Consider the following 24,490-nt stretch of genomic DNA (forward strand, 5'->3'; position numbering starts at 1 on the left):
TGATATATGGAAGTGATGCAAAAGGCAAGTTAATTAACGTAAGTGAATCACATGATACATGGAAATGAAATATATATATAGAAAGAAAAACCATGGTCACAAAATTTCGCCACCCATGCATGCCATGAGATGGGGCTAAAAACCCATATATAAATCCGCAGCTTTATTTTAAACCCAAGCCCGACGGGCCGGGGATGGGAGGGAGCGAGGCGGCAGGTCAAACCGCCCAAGAAGGGGAGGCAGCAGAAAGAAGATTTCGAAAAATTGAAACCGAAGCGCACATGGGCCGAGGGTCGGTTGGCAATATGGGGGAAGGCCGAGGGCGGGATAGGAAGATCGCCCCCAGCATAAATAAAAGCGGACGCAGGCCGCAGCCACGCTCTTGGCTTTCCTTTCTCCCCTGATTTTCTATTTTCTTCTCTCGCCTCCCGTCTCCTTTCCCCTTCGCTGCCCCACCCCACTACGGTCCGGACCCGACCGGACCGGACTACTCCCCACCCCGCCGCCCGCCCGCTCTGTTCCATCCTCCCCCCTCGCCATTCCCTCCGGCGTGGCCGGTGGCCGGGCGGGAGCAGCAGCTGGTAGGGGAGGGAGGCGGGGAGAGGGGTTTGGATGGCGGCGTGATCGGCGGAGGGGGCGGCGGCGGGCGATGGGGAAGGCGGGGTTCGGGGTGGCGGCGGGTTGCGCGGCGGTGACGTGCGCGATCGCCGCGGTGATGGTGGCGCAGCGGGTGGCGGCCAGGGCGCGCTGGCGGCGGGCGGTGGCGCTGCTGCGGGAGTTCGAGGAGGGCTGCGCCACGCCGCCGGCGCGCCTGCGCCAGGTGGTGGACGCCATGGTCGTCGAGATGCACGCGGGGCTCGCCTCCGACGGCGGCAGCAAGCTCAAGATGCTCCTCACCTTCGTCGACGCGCTCCCCAACGGGTACGGCCCCCAAGGCCCCTCCTTCCCCTCCCTTGCTGCTGCTCCGGCCGCCGGGCCTCGCGCCGCCGCCGCCTTTTCTTTGCCTGCTTCCTTCCTCGCGATTCCCTGGCGATTCCTCACGCTGCTTTTCTCGGGTTTCTTGGTCCCTGCTTTTATTTTGGTTTTAAAATAACTCGGTGTGATTCTTCGGCGGAGCGGAAAAAGGAAACATGTAAAGCCTTTGGTTTGGTTCCTGCCATCTTTATCTGTTTGAACGAACGCTTTCTTTCTTTCTTTCTTTCTCCCTCCCTCCGGTGGTTGGATCATGCCCTCCAATCTCGCCTCGCCAATCCGCTTTTCCGCATGCGAATGTGGCCAACCCCCTTCGCCGTGGTTCACGCTTTTCTTTCCCGGGAGACGAGGTGCTGCCGCCGCGAGGTCGCACACACCACTTCAGAGATTTCTCCGTCGAGTTTTGACTGAGCGATATGCATTGGTTGGGTCTTCCACTGCCAGCTAAGTTGGATGGCCGTCGGTCTGAACGCTGCACACACCACTTCAGAGGTTCCTGCTCGGCGGCCATGTCTGGCCCTGTTGTGGAATGCCGAACGTATCCGGGTCGCAACCCCGTCCGCCTTTCCGACGCGCTCATTCACCCCCAACAGTAAACGCACCTGGGACGTTACTTTTTCCCCGATGTTTATTGTGTTCGTAAAGAAAAGAAATGCCCGCTCTTTATTCGATTCCGCATAATGCCGCGCGCATCCGCCCACCCGCCTTCTGAATTCCACGCCACTGCGCCGTCAGTCCACAATGCTGCCACTTCAACTTCTTGGAGCGGCATCCATCTGTTGCTTTGTCTCTGCGTTGGATTGCAAGCTCTGTTTCCAATCGCCATCCTTCCAAGGATCTGTATAGTTTTGATGCCTGCCTGCTGTGCTTATGCCGTGGCGTTGATGCTGCTCTGGGGCGAAAATAGTTAATATGCCAGATGCCAAGAATTTGACATGTGGGCGCTTGTGCTGCTGCCTGGGGCATGCACTGCCCCCTGTTGCTTTGAGCTTGCATTCATGGCGGGCGGGGTTGTTGCCCGGACCGCCATAAAGGGGCATCTTTAGTACATGAATCTACCAACACTTGAGAGTGGCCGGCGGGCCGGCATTGGGTTCACAGGCCAGGTTGTATTCCACAATCGCAATGTGGCCGGTGACGCTCTCTGTCAGATGAGAATCATTGCTTGGGAGGCCGCACATCTTAGTTGGGAGAATATCTCCTGTCGATTGTGTGTCGAATCACAGCCTTTTTGTTATATTTCCCCCCCTTCCTCTGTGTTCTACTGTAGACGACACAATGGAGTTGAAAGGTCCAACTCTGTGCTGTTCTGCTGGGGTTCATCTGATTTGAAGCCAAGCATTGTGGTGCGGCGAAGGCCGAAGCAGAAACCAAGCTCCGTCGTTCATTAAGTTGTTCACCAAACTTGTTCTTGTCTTGGCGTAATTGCGATCGGTGGCTTATTGGATTGTTGCACTTGCAACAGCTTGGCCTGCTGGTAGAACCTATAACTGCACAGCAGACAGATCCACATTGGTTTTGGTTGGCCTTTTGTACTTTTGTTTCTGTCATACATTTGGATTTTAGTTCTTTGATGTTTCTTGATCATTGCCAGTGTGGCTTTTTGGTAGGTATTTCTTCGCTCGATGTAGTGTCTTATCAAATGGGAAGCAATATAGTATGAAGTAATATTTGACCAAAGTCATATTTGAAAATGAAAAAAAAATATAAAACTCTTTCACAGGGAAACTTCTTGGTAGGTATTTCTTTGTTAGATGTAGAGTGCTATGAAATCTGAAGCGATGTAGTATTAATTAATGTTTGACCAAAATCATATACTTGAGAATATATAAAACCCCTTGACAGGGAAAACCTTTTAGTAGGTATTTCTTTGGTAGATGTGTATCCTATGAAATGTGAAGCAATATAGTATTGACTAATGTTTGACCAAAATCATATTTGAAAACAGTTTGTCTAATTCACATCTAGATGTTTTCTAAGGATGTCACATCTAACCTTCCCCAAATAAGGCAGCAACAATGAACAAAAAAAAACATTTGAAAATATATAAAACTTCTTCATAGGGAAGCAATCTAAAACATCAATGTGGGACATCTATATTTTTTTTCTTTCTTTGACTATTCTTTGAAGGGGAGCCTTAGTGCAGTGGTTCAAGTCCTGGAAACAGCCTCTTACAGAAATGTAGGGAAAGGCTGCGTACAATAGACCCAAAGTGGTCGGACCCTTCCCCAGACCCTGCGCAAGCGGGAGCTACATGCACTGGGGCTGCCCCCCTTTTTTTTTTCTTTGACTATTCTTTAGTGACCATGTATCAGTGTGTTGACCTGTTTAAGCATGTTCATGTTTTATGTATAATTGCACATTGGACCACACAGCAACTGTACACCTGGAAAACCTCTTCTATTTTGTTAGTTCAGGCCTTAATCACTGTAGTGTGCATTAACCCCCTCTCATCTCCTCTCTGGAAACAGAGTAACTAATTAACTATCTTACAATATTGGTTTGCAAATCTGGCATGTAAATATTTAAAGACGTTGTATGGCAGTGATAAGCCAACTGTAGCATCTTGCCTAATAGTCTACTGTTACCGTGGTAGTGTACACACATTAGTCTGGGATAACAACAGTCGACAGAGAGGGTGAGCAGTAAGCAGGTGTGCTGGCAGCTAACACATGATGCACATATGCCATGAAGGTTGTTTCATCTGTTATGAAGGTGTCTCTGCGTGCTTAGTTGTTGGGATAATAGTTCATTCGTATTGGTTCATTCAGTTAACAGAATGACTGAGCCATGGCGGCCCTCCAGGCTGTTTTGTCTGCCATGGCAGCATACACGCTAGGTTGTTTGAGTTAGCGTTTTTTCTGTTTTCTGATGCATGACAACACAATTTTGTTGTGTGTTTCGTTTTCGTGCGTTTAGCTAGCACTCGACGTGGCCCAGCTGCACGACCTAGTCCATGGGATGGCACGGCATGATCGGTTTGTTGCGTAAAGCACATCACGTTCAATTTCCCTTTAATGAATATAAAAGGAGAAGAACAGAAAAGCAGCAGAACATGCGCCGCACAAACACCTCTCTCTCAGTAAGTCACAATTGGGCACACCAATGGCTACAGCTCCAGTCTGCGCATTCTGCATGCATTGGTAGCTACTGCACTGATGCATGACTCGAAACTATTTGAGCCATCATATCTATTTAAGATTAGCCTTGTAGAAAATCTGTTGTTATGGATGGTTGATTGCAACTTATAGGACCAAATATGCAAGTCACCCAAGTCTAAAAATTTATTTAAAACACAAGTTCATTTTCTCATTGATTTTTATTTTGTGGTGACTCACTGGAGTTAAGGTGCATACTAGTTCTGTTTACCCAACGCATCTGTGATCCTTCATATACCAAACACAGCTACAAACTATGTTTTAATTATTATTTTTCTGAATGGTTCAGCAATTGGATTATTTCCCGTCAAATAGAACTTCTCTTTGCAGCCGCTCTGTTTGAAGTTGCCATGCCATGGTTCATTTATTAAAATATGCTATGACCAATGGAGAGATATTATTCATAATGCCAATAGCTTTTCTGCCCCCTTCTCATATGCATTTTGCATACGCAACAGTCATATTGAATTGTCTTTGGTAATGCACTTTGACAGGGATGAAGAAGGTGTATATTATGCCATTGATCTTGGAGGAACAGACTTTAGAGTCTTGAGGGTTGAAATTGATGCTGGATCTACAACCGTTATTAATCAGAGGGTTGAAACTCATGCCATCTCTGAGGAGTTGATGGGCACAAGTCAGGTACTTGTCTTGCTGTATTATATCTATGTTTGTAAGATGTGTATTTGGTACATTTCTCTGAGGATTAATTCAACTGCAGGATTTATTCAACTTTGTTGCCTTGACACTCAAAAATTTTGTTGAAAGAGAAGATGGAAAAGATGCCCAAAAGCCACTTGGGTTTACATTTTCTTTCCCTGTTAGACAGAATTCAGTTTCTTCAGGGTCATTAATTAGGTGGACTAAGGGGTTTTCAGTTGGAGACACAGTAAGTTTTTTTCCCGCACAGAATAATACCTTCCTGTATGTTGTTTTCCATGTTATCCATCCAGTCCTACATCATTTAAGTTGTAATATTGGTAAATGTCTCTAGTGATTATAATAGGATGATAAAGTTGTTAAAATGGTCTTGATGAGATTGAGTAGTTTATGAAATTATTCTGGTTAATATCTGTATGTTCTGTATGGAAAATGGGGGTTTACTTACACATGTAAATTTCCAATGCCAATGGTTGTTGGTATCAACACCTATGATTAGCCCTTTATTTCTCATCCTTCCGGAATCACACGTTGTTTTCTTTTGGTGTATATTTACTTGTCTACTTCTTGAAATGTTCATTTCCAACTCATGTGAACCATGGATCCTCAGGTTGGGAAAGATGTCTCTCAGTGCTTAGATGAGGCGCTTGCTAGGTGTGGATCAAATATGCGAGTTACTGCACTGGTAGGTCTTACCAACTTTTGTTGGCTTAATACTTAGTTACTTTTGTGCTTTCATTCAGCTGAGAACCACAGATAACTGACTTGCTGTATTTACGATTATTGTGTGCCACTACCCGTGCTATTACATCTAATTTTTGTGTAGACACACTTTCAAATGCAAATGAAGCATTTTAAAATCCAAAAATCTCTTTTCCCAATGCCATGCCTTCCTTTAACAGTTCTATATTTTAGCATGGCAAAATATTAATTGGATTAAAGTAATTATGCAAAAAAATTGCTGCCATATATTTTCATTCTCAAAGCTACATGTATTAGCACGGGCTCCGTTATGCTTCTTGTATTTCTGAAAATATCTGTACATTGTCACACATTTAAATGATTAATCTTTTATGTTAATTTTGTACTTAGGTCAATGATACTGTGGGGACATTAGCTCTAGGGCATTATTATTACAAGGATACAGTGGCTGCTGTGATCATTGGGGCCGGCACCAACGCTTGCTATATCGAACGCACTGATGCAATTATCAAGTGTCAGGGTCTTCTTACAAACTCTGGAGGAATGGTATGTTATTTTTCTGCTTTATCTGTAATTGGCTTATAGTTTATTGTATAAACTGAAACACAAGTCTCTTACAACAAAGTATTCTATGCACCAGGTAGTTAACATGGAATGGGGAAATTTCTGGTCATCACATTTGCCAAGAACTGCTTATGACATCTCTTTGGATGACGAGACACAAAATCGCAATGATCAGGTAAGTAGGCTATGCAAATTTCAATCTTATTGCATCTTTGTAGTGTTGTTAATACGATGTAACTTGCTTGTCTGTGATACAGGGCTTTGAGAAAATGATCTCAGGTATTTACCTTGGGGAAATTGCAAGACTGGTACTCCAAAGAATGGCCCAAGAATCAGACATTTTTGGTGATGGTGCCGAAAGTCTGTCAACCCCTTTTATTTTGAGGTAGTATTTCCACACATGAAATCCTTGTCCTGCTTCAGACGCTTAAGCGGTAAGGCGCCGTGGCAGCGCCTTAGAAATATGCCCGCTTTAGTCTCTTATAGGCGTCGCTTAAGCGTCAGAGCGGGTGGTGCTCGCTTTAGGTTGCTTTACTGCCTTATAAACCATGCATCAAATGTTTGCTTAGTATCAGTTCAATATTTCTCCATATCAATGTTATAGGATTACCTGGTTTTGTAGCTTGTCAGCACTTGCCATTACCAATTTCGACCCAATAGTCTGTCGTACAATTAGCTGAATATTTCATGGAATATTTCTCCTGTGTTACATTGTTGCTTATCCGCTTAACCGAGACTCTGGATATTAAGCTGCATTTTTAATTCAGTATTTTAATTTCGAATAGTAGCATTTATCTCATCTTCCTCTGTGTTCCAGCACACCATATCTGGCAGCAATTTGCGAGGACGATTCACAAGATCTGAGCGAAGTCAGAAGGATACTGCAAGAACACCTGAAGGTAAGCTTTTCCCGGCTGCACCTTGTGTATAAATCCCATGCAGCTGCTCTAACAGCAATCCTCTATTTTTCCAAGGCATGCGACTCTCTCCTCATCTTTTGATTGTTCCCATTCCAGATCCCCAATGCCCCTCTGAAGACTCGGAGGCTGGTGGTCAAAATCTGCGACATCGTGACCCACAGAGCTGCCCGTCTCGCCGCTGCTGGCATCGTGGGCATACTGAAAAAGCTGGGCCGAGACGGGAGCGCCAGTGCGGCCTCCTCGAGCGGAAGAATGAGAGAGCAACCAAAGAAGACGGTGGTGGCAATCGAGGGCAGCCTGTACCAGGAGTACCCGGTGTTCAAGGAGTACCTGGATGAAGCCCTGGTGGAGATCCTGGGCGAGGAGGTGGCGCAGACGGTGACGCTGCGCGTGATGGTGGATGGGCCGGGTACCGGGGCCGCGCTTCTGGCCGCGGTACATTCGTCGAATAGACAGCAACAACAAGGAGGAAGGGGAGGAGGTTCCATATAGGGAAGTGGTGGATCAGAGAGACATGGTGATACAGCTTGGCCCTCTGTGCAAATGTAAAAAGGGACATTGTTTGATATCTATAATTCATATAATATATATATGAAATCGGGTCATGTGCAGAGATGTCTCCCCGTTCTGGCTCAATAATAATAATATCTTCTCCTATGTCTTGTTTGGCAATTGGTTTGCTGCTGCGTTTCTTGTTTGGCAATTGTTTTGACCGTTGCATTTCTTGTTTTCTGTATTTATTGTTTGGCAATTGGTTTGCTGCTGCATTTTTTCTCTCTTCACTTTGGAACAAAGGAAAATGGTTGGAATTTTGAGGTACTGATTTTTTAATACGAAGATGTCTGCCTTTGGTGCTGTTTGGAACAATAACCAAGATTTCTATGAGGTGAGAACACAAGCATGATCTTACCTCATGTTTCCTTGTGTCTAGAATTTCTATGTTGCGACGACAGCAATAGACCTCGACTCCGGCGGCAGCAGCGACCGTCTTCGGAGTGGGGCAACAAGCAGAGGCAACGGGGTGGCCGCGGAGGTGTTCGGTTGTCGCCGGAGTAAAAACAATTCCTCATCTAATAGTGACAGAGGTTTGGATAGGTGCCGGTTAGAAGAGGAAACCCCAATTTATCCTCCTCTAACGCCTTTTAGGAGATCGGTTAGAGACATGCTCTTAGGGTGCACCAACTTGCGTCAAGTAGCTGAATAGACCAAAACATAACTTAGATGATTTTGTTCTTTGTGGTGGAATCAACGCACCTAGATTTAAGTTCTAAACTTAGAACAGGTGCTCACGTATTCCCTATATTTATTATAAATATTTTGGCGCTGTTCTTCCTGAGATATAACGCTGTGCCCATTGCATATGATGACAGACTATGAAAACATGTTGCCTCAGTCTCTCAGGAGTGCTCATATGGATTAGTTGTGTGTTGTAAACGTCCACGTCTGTACTATGTCTCTTGAAACATTACCAACCCTCAAATGTTTCTGAATTTAAAATAATGCCAAGCATTTAAAAAAATTCATTAAAAAAATTGTTGGGAATTACAAATATCATCCCCCAATTTCCAAAGAATGTTCTTCATTTCACAAAAAATGCAAATTTGTAAAAAAAAAAAAGGACCGTGAATTCAGAAAATGTTTGCAAATTTGTAAAAAAAAATCATGAATTTGATCTGTTTTCCAAATTACAAAACATGTTCAGAAGTTGAAAAATATTGTTGATCTCAAAATATGTTCACAAATTGGAAAGATGTTCGTGAAAAAGAAAAGGAAAAAAAGATTAAACAGAGGAGAATAGAAAATGAAAAAAAAGAAAAAGAAAAAGAAACATCGAATAAAAAAATTAAGAAGTAAAAGGAAAGAAAAATCTGGAAGAAGAAACAAAGGCCAAACATAAAACTGGAAACAAAAAAAATGAAAAACTCGAAGGGACCGGAAGAAATCTGAAATGGGACGGCCCAAAAGAGGATCAGATGCTGGAGGAGGTACGCAGGAGCAACTAGTTAACGAGCGCTCCTTCGCGAGCCTCGCAACGACCAGCGCCACTTGGCGCGCTCTCAGCCATTCGCCACGTGTCGCGCTCTGGACGCTCCCTTCAATATTTTTTTTATTTTTTCGCATGCGTTTTCAGCTTTTTAAACAGTTTTTTTTCGACGTTTTGGTTTTCCCCCGGTCTTTCTTAGCTTTTCGATCAAAAAAAAATTCGAGATATTTTTTTTGCGCGAAAAAACGCGTTTTTTTTTCGCGAAAGTCACGGTTTTTTTTCCGCGAGAGGCACGGTTGTGCTTTAGCGAGAGTCACGGCCGTGTCTTCCAGAAACAAAAAAAACACGTTTTCTGTTTTTTCTTTCTTTCGCGAGAGTCACGGTTTTGCTTCCGCGAGAGGCACGGTTGTGCTTTCACGAGAGTCACGGCCGTGCCTCTCGGAAAGGGAAAACCAAAACGTGTTTTCTGTTTTTTTTTTCTTTCGTGACAGTCACGGTTTTGCTTCCGCGAGAGGCATGATTGTGCTTACGCGAAAGTCACGGCCATGCATCTCGGAAAGGGAAAAATACGTGTTTTCTGTTTTTTTATTTCGCGAGAGTCACGGTTTTGCTTTCGCGAGAGGCACGGTTGTGCTTTCGCGAGAACCACGGCCGTGCCTCTCGGAAACAGAAAAAAAACGTGTTTTCTATTTTTTTCCTTCCACGAAAGTCATGGTTTTGCTTCCACGAGAGGTACCGTTGTGATTTCGCAAGAGGCACGGGCATGCCTCTTTCGGAAAGGGAAAAAAATCGTGCTCCCGGTTCAGTTTTTTCGCCCGGTTTTTTTCGTCCGTTTTTTTCGTGGAAAAAAGTTTGTCAAAACTTATCAACATGGGATCTAGTTTTGAAGATCTCGACGCGAGGAATTCAATGGTGAAAACGGTTCGAAATTTGGACGCATGGTTTAAGAGATAAAACGTTTTGAATAAACGGATCTAAAAAAAGGGAAAACTCCCATATTACGACAAGTGGCGCGTTGCATGTGCACCACTTGTCGCGACCAGAGAAAGTGAAATGTTCCTTGCAACGAGTACTCCTTAATTAGTGATTTCGGGGTACGCGCTAGGTACCTAACTAACGTGCGACCTACGTGCAAAATAGGAGACACCCAGTTAAGTGATAGCTCGTTGCGAGCCAGCAAGCAAAAAAATAGAAGAAGAGAAACCGGTCGGCCCAGTTAGTAATCGAGAGAGTTGTTCCTTTAGCTGAGAGCAACTCCCCATCTCGCGCCAAGTGAGATATAGCTCTCGTGCATAATGAGACGGTCACTGCTAGACCACTCGCTCTTTTTTTTGTCGCATCGCTCGGTTCCTATATCATTTGTCCGCTCACTTTCTGAGGTTTTTCCAATGTTGTTTTAGCGGTGCTTTCCTTTAGCATAATAAATTTTGAAAAGAGTTCACAATTGCTTTTAAAAATTCCATGAATTCAAAAATGTTTGCATATTAAAAAATATTTGCGGATTCAAAAAATGTCTATGCATTCCTTTTATTTGGATTTTAACACAGTTCATGGAATTAAAAATGTATAAATGTTTATTCACAACTATGAAAAAAATTCATGAATTTCGAAAAATATTCATAGTTTCAAAAAATATTCATGAACTTGAAACATATTAATTAAATTCAAACAAACCATGAATTCAAAAAAAATCACGAATTTAAACCAATTCAAGAAATTAAAAAATATTCAGGACTTCAAATAATGTGCGAGAAATTCAAAAAAAGTTCACGATTCAAATAATGTTCACAACTATTAGAAAATTCATAAAATTTGAAATGTGTTCTAAATTTTGAATTTTATGTGTGAATTTGAGTGGAAAAAAAAAGAAGACCGGTGGAAAACAAAAAAAGTAAAAGTTGAAAAGAAATCCAAAAAACGTAGTGAAAAAAAGATATAGAATGTTATGAAAACAAGCCTCAGCCTAGACCTTCTCGAAACCATTCCTCGATGCGCTAGAAGACGCGGCCCATCTTGGAATCTTTGGCTTATAATGGGCCGGACCTGCTCATGCGTGGTTTAGCGAGTGCTATGCTGCGTGTAATTTGTGAGAACAACTAATTGGGGGTTACCGATCCTCAAAAAAAAGACTAATTGGAGGTTACCACTACGGGGGTCGGGGGGACCTCCAAAGGTCATTTTTGGTGGTATGAGAGTACACCTACGGGTATGTCCAATTGCCGCCATTTGTTTGGGCACTCCCTCTAAATTTCTTTTTGTAAACTTTCTGGGGTTCTAGATCGTTTTTTAGGGTTTTTTTTTTGCGGGGTTAAAAGGGATTTCATTACTCAACGCATGATGAGTTCGTTCCTACAAAGCAGAGGAACATCTGCAGGCCTAGAGCGCAACCATACTGCAGTCCGGCCCTCCGAGCGTCCGAAGCCAGTAAGGGTATGACTGACAACGTTTTGGTTCCTACTTACATGAGCAATAGAGTTATCCCTTTCACCAAAGAGCCTTTTAATTTTCTGAACTAACATCATATGAGGTGATCTGTCAAGAGTGGGCGACTTGATCAACCTGACTGCATCCATGCAACCCATCTCGATGTCCACTGGGAGAGTAGACCACTGAAGAGCAAGGTTTAAACCCTCATGGCATGCCAAAAGCTCAACTTGAAGAGGTCCGGAGCAGTGTCGTATGGAGCGGCAAGCAGAGAAGACGATGTTGCCGTCGCTGTCGCGAAGGATCATGCCGGCTCCCGTCAAGCCACCATTAGTCTCGTTGACCGATCCGTCCACGTTCAGCTTGACACGTCCGGCCAACGGAGGAGACCACTGGATAATGGTGGTATGCTGCACTGGCGGGTGTATGCTTGAAGAACTGTAGCCAGCAGGTCAAAGCACCATTTTACCTTTGATTAAATCGGTTGTAGGGAATTGTTGGATGCAACGAAGGGAATCCACATAACTGAGAAGGAAGTGGCGTGATGCTTCAATTGGCATGTTTTTCCAACATTTTGGAGAAAACATGTGTGAATATTCTTTTGTAATTAAAATTGTGCTTCCATGAGAAGCACATATTTGTCTCACATGGAAGCATAGTTTTGCTTCCACGAGAACCACAACTCCGCTTCTCCGAAAAAAAAACATAGCCTGTGTTCCAAAAAAAAGTGAAAAACTGTGGCCGTGCTTCCGGGATCCGTTTTTTCAAGTTTTTGCGTGAACCATTTTTTTCTTTCCCTTTTTCTGTATCCATTTTAGTTTTATTTATCCAGTTTTTCATAGAAACAATTCATCAAAACCTCTTAACATGCGATATAGGTTCAAAGTGTTTGATGCAAGAAATCTAACGGTGAATATGGTTCAGGATTTGAATGCACGGTTTAGAATGAAAACCGTTTTGAATAAACGAATATATGAAAAAAAAGGGAAAACAACCAGATTGCGATAAGTGATGCACATGATGTGTGCCATTTATCAGCGTCTAAGAAGATAAGATGACCATCGCAAGGGGTAACCCTTAGCTAGTGATTTCGACGACTTGTTCGTGAAGGCGAGCGATTTAAAAAAAAATTTAGGGCAAGAGCGATTTTTAATGAACGAACAACAGCCGAAGCCTGCTAAAAACTCCAAGCGCTAGAAGAAGCGGCCCACCCTACTACCAGCAGCACCACTACTACGTGCGCGCGGGTGGACCACACGCCGCGAAAGCCGCGAGGCCCATCCACACAGCCCCGGCCGTGCGTCCGCCATTGCCGCCTCTCTCTCTCTCTCGCTCGCCTTCGCCTCCACCTCCCCGCGCAACGCGGCACGCCCGCCTCGCCCTCCCTCCCTCCTCGGCGCCGGCGCCGGCGCCCCGTCGATCGATCGCACCGTGAACTCTCCCTCCCCGCCCTCCCCGATTCAGGCTCCCCTTAATTACCGCTCCGATCCGTGGCGCGTGCGCCGCGGCCGCAGGCCTAGGGATTGATTCCGGCCGGGCCAGCACCCGTCCCTGCTTCCGTCGCGCGGAATTTGTTTCTGGCACGGGCAATGATCCGGCGGGTTTTGCTTCTGGGACGACGGTCGGGCTGTGCGGTCGCGGCGGCGAATTCTGTTTCTGTCCAGCTTTGATCCTCCCTGTTGCTGTCAGGTGTCAGCTACTCTGCAATTTTTACCTGACGATTGCATGGCTGCGCATACCAGCACTGGTCGATTTTGGAGCGATTGTATCGCTGATTCGGCTGTCGTGTGGTTCGCCGCCATTGCTGTCAGTTTCTGTTGATCCTTGAACTCTGAATGAATGATTGATCTTACAGGGGGACAGGCTTTGATTAGAGACTGTCTAGCGGTGGAAGTGAGGTCAATCGCCGGCACTTTCAGGCCACTTAGACCCGTCATCCGCATCCTCTCCTAGTGTTCAATCAGCCTGTCCCTGGACATGAATGACATTTCACCAACTGTTGTTTCAACTCGTACATTGCACTTGCAAGTGTTTGTTTCGCAGTCCGTCACCAGTCATCGATTGATAAGCTGGAATTGAATGATTGTATATTGTCAGATCAAATGACTAGTTTCAGTCTGTTATAGTACTTCAGAACTCATGTATAATTTAGTTTCCGTATGTTATGTTGCTCGGAACCCATGTAGAATTGTTTGGGTTCAGTTAACTGGTACTACATATATTGCATGTGTTTATTTGTTCGCAGTCCGTAACCGGTGATCGGTGGATAGGCTGGAATTGAATGCTTGTGTGTTGTCAGATCAAATGAGAAGTTTGTATCTGTTATACTCAGAACTCATGTAGGAGAATTAGTGTCAATCTGTTATACTCGGAACTCATGTACAATTGTTTGTGTTCAGTTAACTGGTACTACATACATCGCATGTGTTTGTTTCTTTGCAGTCCGTAACCAGTGATCGTTGGATAAGCTGGAACTGAATGCTTGTGTATTGTCAGATCAAAGGACTAGTTTCAGTCTGTAATACTTTGAGCCTATGCTTCTAATATGGTCCGGAGTGATGTCCGTTAGACGAGCATAGCAGTGATGTTCATGTTGCTGAAATCCACATGTGGTGTATGATAGTCGTTGATAGGTGACGCTTCTGGTGGCAGCTAACAGAGTGTGCCATTATTTCCTCACAGCTTTGTGCTGGTTCAGTCCAAAATGGTACAGGTAGATTTAGACAGGTTTTTGTGTAACATAACATCTGGACATCAATCATGCCCGTTTCTTTGTCTGCATTGTGGACTAGATCAGCACGAGTTTTTTCATTGCCCTCCGACGTTATCCAGTTCTTGTCAGGCTGACTGAAACCCATCACAAATGTTTAGCTGAGATGTGTTACACATCGCCGGCATGATTTCACTTTCAATAGCTGCCCTGCCGGACCCTGTTCTCTGAAGCTTCGTAGGATTTTTCATTTTCCCAGTCTGATGTGCTATATCACAGCTATTATTTCCACTTATTTAGATGATATTGCTCGCCAACTGACACCGCAGCTTTTAATACGCAGCAACTTAGTTGCCAGTACCAAGACTTTATCAGAAAAAAGGTGTGGAAAAGGCTGCAAGTAGCCATCAATATGTAGAGTAAGTTTTTTTTGTTTCTTCATAAATAGGAACTTTTGTCTTGGGCTGTTTCTCCTTTGTTACCTATGAAGATAATTAGGGACAACAGTAGATCACAATTCATTGGTATAAAATGCAGGAGTGTATTGCATCCGTTGCTGTGTGCTCAGCTTTTGGGGCATTTCTTTCTCTGTTCCCTCCTCACCAAAACTTTACACTTTTGTTCCTGCCCATTCCTTTGGTACCAATTATTCGTATACCCTGCAGAAGTTGAACCACTATTTTACCCTACGGACTATCAACTGTTAGTGTTGGATGCACATATCAAGAGAATTTCCTTCCAAAAGCTTCACTATTTGTAACAAGCGTGGTTGATTAAATGACAAGAAACTTTACTATTGCATGCATAGTTCAGAGCATATCATTTTGATTCCTAAAGACTAACAGAGCCTGCTTAACAAAACTTGTGCAGGTAGTTCTGAGATGAGACAAGTGTTTTAAGAGACTGAAGGTTCTACCCTGAAGTTACTCTCTGCCATTATTGACTGAATGAACACAAACAATTCTACATGAGTTCCACTGGTTAGCTAGCTATTACACAACTCTGCTCTACGCTGTAACAACAGCTGGTGGGCTTGTGTCGTTACTCGAACCAGTATAATCCTGGAACGCATGATTGCCTCCAGAGTTAAAGGTCAGGCTGCTCTACTCTGAAGTGTTGGTTGAGGTACCTCCCACCACTACTAGTTGCTATGCTGCGTGTTCTTCAGGCCGCCTTTTTCGGCAGATCTTCTCTTTACAAGGGATATTTTTTGGGTCCCCTACATTTATGTACACCATATGCTTTACAAAGTCCTTTACATGGCGGATGCTGTTTGTCAAGAGGACATGGGCAGTGATGCCTTTGGAAATATTCTCTGTCCTGGGGCTAGGATTGCTAGGGGATCATACATGTGTTTCCTCCGCTCAAATGTCTCCCACCTCGCCCCGAAGTGGGCTTTCCACTGCTGCTGGGTGGTGTAGGGCGCTAGGTACTGCTTCATCCCGACGCCCGCCTTGTCGCAGAAGTCTACGATCTTGTCGTTCAGGCTCACCGCATGCTCGACGCTGCCGTGGCCTGAGGCGGACGGTGCCGACGACAGGAACCCCACCAGGTAGAAGATTTCTTCCTCCGGTATCACCACTGACGTCCTGTTGTCCCACCTGCGCCCCACAATGTGTCAATTTAACCACTTGATCCGTTACCATCAAACCTACGTACAACCAGAGGACAGAGGTGGTAAAAAATTTAGGTTTCTGATGGAACTGCTTTGCTTACTTTGATCTGTTTACTGGGTAGAGGAGTATGGGGCCATTGTTGCTGTCTTTCAGGATCTTGCCGAAGACCTCCCGCGCGAACCGGTGGATGGTGCTTCTCGGGATGAGGAGGTTGAGCCATGGGTGTGGAACCTCCCAGAGGCCCTGGGCCCTGAGCTTGAGCTCGGAGGAGTGCACCCTGTCCAGGAACTCGAGGTACGTGACGTCGGTGTGGAAGAGGGTTGACTGTATGTATCTCAGCCGAGACAGCAGCACACCAACCTCCTGCAAAGACAAAGACAAAGATTAGACAAATTGAAAACCACACACAACCTGGGCGGGCCAAAGGCGTCAACATCTGCATTTGTATGTACATGGGGCGAGAAAATGATTAATCAACTCACCTGTTCCATGATGTCAGCCTCATCAGGGTCGAAGTTCTTGGTCATCTCAAGGCAGTAGAGCACCTTCCCGTCCGACTGGAAGTGGCTCGCCTGCACCGGGTCCTGCGGCTTGAACGACGTCCTCCAGTTGTTGAGGATGCCCGTCCGGTTGATGATCACGAACCCTTCGATGTAGTCGAAGGTCTCCTCCGCCGAGATGAGCGCCTCCTGGTCCTCGGTGAAGCTCGCGAAGTCCGAGTAGAGGACCCGGATCCACCTCACCTGCAACCGTATCCAAGAGATCAGTCCAACTGAATGAAATGTGACAAATGATTGATTTGCTCGTGTGATCATGTATTCACGTACCATCTTTGGTGCAGGTTCGAGGGCGATCCTGGCTCTGGTGATGATCCCGAACTGGCCCAGGCCGCCGAGAGCGCCGTAGAAGAGGTCGGAGTTCTCCTCGGGCGAGCAGGTGACGACATCTCCTCTCCCTGCATTTGGTGTTCATGGGACGATGGATCAGGTACAGATGTAGTTACTGATTAATTTGTTGCTGACTACTCCTAGTTAATGATGATGCCTGGTGCTTAATTAATTTGTGTGGCTGGGTTTGTATGAGACCTGTCACAATCTCCATCTGGTTGACATTGCTGACCTGCGGTCCTTGCCGGAACGCCTGGCCGCTGACCCCGGCATTCGACAAGGTGCCGCCGACAGTCAAATGGAGGTAGTCGGTCCACGACTTGGGCGCCAGCCCGTGCTTGAGCGTCTCATGCAGCACGTTGATCCAGAGCGCGCCTCCGGGGGCGTCGACATAGGCAGGCACCCCGGCGCCTCCGCTCTGCACCACCCGCATCATGGCGCTGCCCCCGAGTGACTCCATCCGGACGACGATCCCGCCGGCGGCCTGGGACTGGCCCAGCAGCGAGTGCCCGTGTCCGCGCGCAGCGACGGTGAGCGGCGAGCGCTCGCCCAGCTGGAACACGCGGCGCACGGCGGCGGCGACGTCGGCCACGGAGCCCGGGTGCAGCACGGCCGCCGGCAGCAGGCTGCAGCGGTTGCCGAAGTCCCGGGCCGCGGTGGCCAGGTCGTGGAAGCTGAGGTGGCCGTCGAGCCGCAGCGGGCCCAGCGGCGCGAGCACGCCCTCGTCCGGCACGTGCATGGTCACCCCGCCCAGGGCGAGCAGCAGCAGCAGCTTGAGGCAGCACACCACCGACACCCTCACCATGGCTGCCTCCCCGGACTAACTTTATATATACCTCAGGAAAGCTGCGCGGCCAACCCCGATTAGCTAGCCCTCCCCAAGTGTCCACGCAGTTCGGCAGGTTGGTGGACGGCAAGCCGGCGCCGGCGGAGGAAACTTGCAAGGGAGAAGAACCAACCTGCCTATAGTTACCGGCGCGCGAGTGAGTTCTTGGCTTGCTGGAGGGTGCAACAGGAGCGGCGGAGAGAGACAAGGGGGAGAGTGAAGGGCGTCGTGGGGATGGATGGAGGGAGGAGTGGGAGGGAGGGGCAGATTTAAAGGGCGCGCGCGGGCGGGCCGGCTGGGTGGCGACGCCGACGCAGCCGCAGCAGCAGCAGCAGCAGCAGGGGGGGACGTGAGTGGCGCGGTCAACCAATCGCGGCCACTGCTGGGTCGTAGAAGTAGAACCCGTAGGAAGACCGACTGCTTGGTTTCCCTGTTGCTTTTGCTTGCACATTCTGGACGGAGACATGCCGTAGTGGCGCAAATGTTTCTTTTTACAGCCCGGTCTCCGCCGTCTCGTCCATCTGAAGCATGTATGCATGGGCGGGGTGCCATGTGTCTGCCTCTGCCGGCCGTTAAACGTACCCCAGTGGAAGAGACACGACTCCAATATCTGACTATCAGAGAACCTGTCAGCCGATCGAGCACCGGGTCGATTCCGCATGGAGCGCCAGCCGCGGCAAAGATCATATATTCTCCATGGATCATGCAGGTGTGTTCCTCCCAGTGGCACCAGGCTCCGGCAGAGCGAAGCGCTGTCGTGCCCTGCCGGCCGGATTTGTAAATTCCCGTGGCGACGCGACACCGGCGGGTCGACGGACGGATCTTCTCCGAACCTGCTGCTGCCGTTGCGCTCGCAGTCGCAGGGTCACATGGCGCGCATGAGGCTGTCCGCGCCCAGCCCGCAGCGACGCCTACATGCTTTGTGCCATGTTCACATGCTGTTCACCATCGCCAGACAGTCAGGATACGCTCTCGTCAATATTTTTTTTTACCTTAAAAACGTATGGGCTTGGATCATCACACCTGGTAAATAACGACTAGTTGTTTCTCTTCTCTTCCGGAGACTGACTGACCGACCAGAGCAGCTGCTGTCAAATGATATGCAGTTATAATTATTGGAGGATGAATGGCTTGACCACTTGGCTGGCGCGCATTCTCACCCACTCTTGTTTTTCCCTCCCCGGTTAACCGCGTCCGCGTACGTAGCAATCATGCACGCAGGCGCAGGTGGGAGAGGAGAGGTCGGAGGAGGCGCAGTTAGTTTCTCGTATCCAACAGCATCCCCCTGACGGCGACGTGTACAGGTACGTACACGATACAGGCAACCACCCTTTGTGGTACGACTTGGACCGTCGCGTGCCCTCTCACGTGCGTACGTGGGTTCCTGGCCACGTACGACGCACGTACGCATGCGCTGCGTGGAGTCCGGGGTAACAAAATAGGAGTAGAAAAAGAAAGAGGCTGCGATCGATGTGAAACCGACCGACACCGACACGACGCGATGGACGGGCACTGGCCGACGGGGTGCGTGCGGACAAGTGGTTCGGTCGAACTCGACCCAGAGGGAGGCCAAAAGAAAGCAAAGCAGGGGGCGCGGGTCCTGGTCAGGGCGGAGACCGCTTTGACCGTTGTGTCGAGTCCATCGCCCCGGGCGGCTGCGTATGTGGCTGGCTGGTTGGCAGGCTCCACAAAGGGAGATTCCTTCCACCCTTCGCGCACGTCTCTCACATGCCGCAAATGCTGCCGTTTAATTCGTTAACTATTCTGCTTCCGGGAGGCAACTTCTACTGCTCCTGTCGTACCCTGTTGCGCAGGGCGTATGGTGAGACATTTTCCTTCGTGCGTCCATCGTTTGTGCATTTTTGAAACATTTAGGGCATTTCCAACGACGACGCCTGAACCATCTGCATCAATTTCGACGGTCCGGATGCAATTTACCATCCAACACGATATCCTGTCGGTCCGCATAACAGTCTCGCTAACCGGACACAAACTAAGGACGGCTTTACAGGACGCAAACTAAGGACACACTGCCCATCTTGTACTACGCAGCCGTCCAACCAGGATATGTCCGTAGCCAAGTATCCCCCCGGCCGACGCCCTCCATGGCGGACATCACTCTCGACGGTTGTTCGGTCAAATGCCTGATCTTTTTTGCTGAATTTCTTGTTACTTTCTAGAGTAAGCATGATAGCGGAGTACTTGATGATAGAGAATGAGTTTATGTGCTATGTGTGGAAGGCCGTATCTGCCAACTTTGTAGGGATGAGGCAAGGGTGCTCGTTGTTCTGGCAAAACGTGTGCGTTTCGTTTCTTGAGCAAAAGCATTTTGCGCCCTGCAACGCGCACATGATCCATAATTGCAATGTGGAGTCATCGGCCCATCGGTGGTGCACCATCTTCAACGTTGTCATGAAGTTTTGCAGGGATATTGCACGAGCGGAGACAATGTGGCCGTCAGCCTCGTCAACCTGGAGATTGTTGTTGCTCTACATGTTGGTCAATACATTGACCCACTCAATGTTTGAACTTGATAATTATCACGTTGGCTAGCGCGAATGTGCTCATTTGCATTCATAGATTGTCGTATGAAGCTCAAGGGCAATAGTGTGTGGGATGCCTTGTGTCGATTACTACTCAAGTATCGTTGAGTTTTGAATCGATGAATTTGAAAAGCTTGTTGAACATCCGATTATCTCAGATATAAAATTTACATTTGAACTATTTTTAGGGGAAAATTTTGATCTATTCATTTTTAATCATGATGGTACAATGAACACCAGTAATAATAACAATACATCTAGATCCGTAGACCACCTAGTGACAACTATAAGCAAGCCGAAGGCGCGGCCGCCATCATCGCCCTTCCCCTCGCTGAAGCCAAGCAAAGCTTGTAGGCAGTCGGGAAGTTGTCGTGTTAAGACCATATAGGACCAGCGCACGAGAATAGCAACCACCACCGATGACGAGTATCGTAGATCGGAAGGATCCAACCCGAAAACACACGAATGTAGACGAACTACGAGCAAATCCATAAAAGACAGATCCCACGCACATTGACGATGCTACACGCACCACTGTGACAGGATCTAGGCGGGGAGAATCTTATTTCATCTTTAGGGAGTCGTCGTTGTCTCGTCTTCCTGAGCAGGGCTCAAACCCTAACAAAATTCAAAGAAACATCTAAAACTGAAGCCCTCATACCGGCAAGGGCCGAAATCCACCGAGCCCTGTGGCCCTAAGGCTACCGAAGACAAGGCGGACCGATGGCGGCGCCAGCAGAAGGAAGAGGAACCCCAGGCTCTCTGATTTTTTTTTTTTTGGAGAAGAGACGGCTGACTATTGTTGTATGGGGATATTTGCAAGCTATTTTTGGATGAATGGTGATATTTTCTATGATTATTTTGAGTGTTACGGATAAAGAAAACATGCGTTTAGAAGATAGTGTGGGATGACCAGCTCGTGGACTAGTCCACACACAAATACCTTGTTCCTTTTAGCCTCAGCTTTTTTTTAAGGATGGTCATATACATGTTGCATAACTTTACTAGTTTAGTATATGCCATGGCCTTCTCGCGAAAAACAAGGTCAAGATTTTTCATATCAGAGTAAAAGTTGTCACGATGCTACCGTTAGGAGGTAAAATGTGGAATGTACTCTTAAACAAGTTCTTTTCAAGCATATTCTGCTACGTATTCTGGAGAGAACGGCAATCACTTGATGGAATGGATATATTCACGGCCGGGGTTGCTTCCAGAACACCGCCTCAAGTTGGGCCAGGCCAACCACTACACCAAGAAGCGCATGGCAACCCGTGCGCCATCGATGGTGCTGGCGACGACCACTTTTGGCACTTGACCTGTTGACTGCTTCCATCTGTGTCAATGCCGTCCACACAACCCGTCATCGCCAGACACGTGAACGCACACACTTTTTTGCGAGCACTTTCATTTCGCACATCCTTCCATTTTTGCATTTCCTTTTTATTTTACCGTCAGACGTCAAAGCAGTACTTCTTTTGGACGGGAAAGTCAAACTCGTACTTGCAACCAGGGCGGTAAGTACCACCTCAGGCCGTGGCAGTACAAAGATGCTGACTGTATCATTACACAGACAGGGAGAACATCATCGACATCTTTTCGAGAAAACAACATCATGTCCTGACGTGTAAAAATCCCCTGTGTGCGACCAATTATATGGGCACTTGGCACAGGTGTTCCCCCTTTGTTTCCATCTACTCCATGTCTCTGTGTGCGCGCACTGGCTGGCTCGTCAGCTGATGTGTGACCAGCAGCACCGTGCTGTCACGCTCACAGAGAGAGAGAGGATGATATTTGTGCATGCATGCGCCGGACTTGGCGGCGAGGGCGGCCGGAGAGCGATCGCCGGTGCGGCCCGGCCTCGGGATGTCGGGGAAGTGGAGCGGTGGACTCGCCGGGGCCCCGCGCCCCACGTGTCCCGCCTGGCGTTTCTCCTGTCGCGCGGGCTTTCGGCTCGCGGGCCCTGCCGTCCCGTGCCGACGTGCCGGCTCCCGGGGAGGGGCACGGATCCGACTGGGGGGCCGTGGCCCGCCATGCGTGCTCCAGGGATCCGATCATGTCTGCTTTTGGAACAGGAGCATGGCACATTAGTTCACTACATGATATCATGCTCATCTAGTGCTATAGTAGTTCTATCAGAGGTACATTGACTGCCGTTTAGAATTTTCTGGCTCACGGACTCACAGTTCTTTCCCGACGGCATGTTTTTTCCCCTCGCAAAAGCGTTTCTAAAAATACATGTTGTATAGAGCATCTCCAATGCTGATTCTCAAACCGTCCGCACCGGACCGTGTGGTCCGAACGTGTTTTGACATCCAACGCGGCCCCGTGTCGGTCCGGCAACCTGTCCGGGTGTCATCTTTTTCGCAAATTGGAAACAAAAACTAGGGAGCAAGGGTTTTGCGGGCGCCCAGACCACCGCCACGCCTATTTTTTGACTATCCCGACCTACCCAAAAAAACTTACTGGTCTCTCCCGCGCTTTCAATCCAACGTCCGTGCCACTTGGCGCTGGCCGGTATGTAGGCATACACCACGTCTCGAGAAACCAACTCTGACCGCTGCGCTGCATTTAAGTGGGCTCACCTGCACTTCGCATGGCCGGGCCGCGGCCATTTAGGCGTGCACCGGGATGCACACATCCACATGCATCGTCTCCGAGCCCCTCCTCACTTTGAGCCCTTTCTCCTCCTCGGGCATCTTCAACTCCTACGATGCCAAAGTCCTGGTTCTTCATGTCGGTAGGGGAAAACGACATAAATTTGTCGTGGCGGATCATGCATGGTGCCACTGCCCTCCCTTGCCAGGCCCCTTCGCATCCACGGCGGCCGGCTACTTTAGAAAAGGAGGAGACCGTCATCTCCTCCGATGGCGAGGAGGACTAGAAGCCGTCGCAGGAGCATCGACCACAGCAGCAGCCACGCCTCCTCGCGGAGGGGCTCTGATGGACAAGGAATTTGTCTGTCAGATGGAGCTCATGACAGAGCGATCATTCCATCAGATTGGGTCGCTCCATCAGATTGGTCTGGCGCCACAGTTGCCGCCATCCCCGCCGCGCTACCGTGTGAAGCGGGAGCCGGCGTCCCCTCTTCGGCAGGTGAAGGAGGAGCCCACATCACCCCCTCTTCGGCATCAAGGAGGAGCCACCGTCCCCGCCATGCAACCGCGGCGTTCAGATCGGCTGCCGCGTGAAGTAGGAGCCGGCCTCGCCGCCAGCACACAACCACTACAACCGTGACGTCTAGATCGGACATCGCGTCAAAGATGAGCTGCCGCCGACAATCACCAAGGTGCGAGGCCGCATACTCGACTACCTCAGATGCGGGGGTGGCGGCGGTCCCTCCGGCTCAAGGGTCATCATGTTTGAGGAGCATCGGGCGGCGAGGCAATAGGAGCGCTGCGGGCTGCTCAACGCTACTCGCCGCTCTGTGTTCGACAAGTCAGACGTAGCGTCAGAATGGGTCCACAACGACACAGACCTTGCCACCACCTGGGCCCTCGAATGCCCCGTCACCATCGTGGAAACGACCGTCAGGTGTCGCTGCCTCCTTGACGGCGAATCCACCAATACCGCGGGGAGTGGTCACTTAGCGACTGGGGCAAGGCCGCCGCCAGGATTCTGCGTGCGCTGTTGGAATTGGTCGCGACAGCCCTCTGCAACACATGAGGAAGCGGAGCGGCTCCTTCCCGAGCGCCAACGGCCGGACAAGGCTATCGCATCCCACTAGCGCCCTACCTCCGCTGGAGGGACGACGATGACAAGGACGATGACGGTGGTGCGGCCCGGGCAGGGTGACCATGCGTATGAGGTGGTCATCCGATACAAGTTATAGTTTTTTGTTTTCAGTTAAACGACTGAAATATCGTTCATATATGTAAATTATCGAACTTGAATGAAATCCGATGTGTTTGCTTAAAATTTTCTAGTTATTTCAAATCTTATTTGAAATGTACCCGACTAGATTTGGATGGCCGCGTCCCGCATCCATGTCCGCGGACTGACCCTCCCCGGTCCGCGGACGGATGCTTCGTCCGATTTACGGGTCAATGTGGGAGATGCGCATCTTCGGTGTCGGGAAACGTTGCATGGAAAACAAAAAAAATTCTACGCACACGCAATGATCTATCCATGGAGATGCATAACAACGAGGGGGAGAGTGTGTCTACGTACCCTCGTAGACCGTAAGAGGAACCGTTTCTCAAGGCGGTTGATGTATTTGAACTTCTTCGCGCTGCAACCGATCAAGTACCGAATGCATGGCACCTCCGCGTTCTGCACACGTTCAGCTCGTTGACGTCCCTTGCCTTCTTGATCCAGCAAGACATCAAGGTAGTAGATGAGTTCTGTCAGCACGACGACATGGTGACGATGATGGTGAAGTGATCCTCACAGGGCTTCGCCTAAGCACTACGAAGATATGACCATGGGAGTAAACGGTGGAGGAGGACGCCTGTAACGCCCCGGACACACCCGCCGATGGTCGTTACTCCTGGCGGGATCTAGACTGGCCCCACAGATCAATACTAG

General features: G+C 48.3%; 2 protein-coding genes and 1 pseudogene across 2 annotated transcripts; 2 read left to right on the plus strand and 1 right to left on the minus strand.

The window, feature by feature from the left end:
- The first annotated feature begins 393 nt into the window (after positions 1-393).
- On the plus strand, positions 394-7,612 carry LOC119270411 (hexokinase-3-like). Its single transcript, XM_037552414.1, has 9 exons — positions 394-921; positions 4,625-4,772; positions 4,852-5,019; positions 5,401-5,475; positions 5,883-6,038; positions 6,133-6,231; positions 6,314-6,441; positions 6,874-6,955; positions 7,073-7,612. Exons 1-9 carry the CDS (start codon positions 650-652, stop codon positions 7,466-7,468), a joined length of 1,524 nt encoding a protein of 507 aa, XP_037408311.1. The 5' UTR covers positions 394-649; the 3' UTR covers positions 7,469-7,612.
- A 7,386-nt stretch (positions 7,613-14,998) lies between these two features.
- Positions 14,999-17,649, minus strand: LOC119270412 (cytokinin dehydrogenase 4). Its single transcript, XM_037552415.1, has 5 exons — positions 16,796-17,649; positions 16,538-16,665; positions 16,193-16,453; positions 15,811-16,073; positions 14,999-15,695 (listed from the first exon to the last, which is right to left on the minus strand). The coding sequence occupies exons 1-5, from the start codon at positions 17,400-17,402 to the stop codon at positions 15,371-15,373; spliced, it is 1,584 nt and encodes a 527-aa protein (XP_037408312.1). The 5' UTR covers positions 17,403-17,649; the 3' UTR covers positions 14,999-15,370.
- Positions 17,650-17,661: 12 nt separating this feature from the next.
- Positions 17,662-19,951, plus strand: LOC119273072 (annotated as a pseudogene).
- The last annotated feature ends 4,539 nt before the right edge of the window (positions 19,952-24,490 follow it).

This window comes from Triticum dicoccoides, chromosome 3A (assembly GCF_002162155.2).
Source record: "Triticum dicoccoides isolate Atlit2015 ecotype Zavitan chromosome 3A, WEW_v2.0, whole genome shotgun sequence".
Lineage (NCBI taxonomy): Eukaryota > Viridiplantae > Streptophyta > Magnoliopsida > Poales > Poaceae > Triticum > Triticum dicoccoides.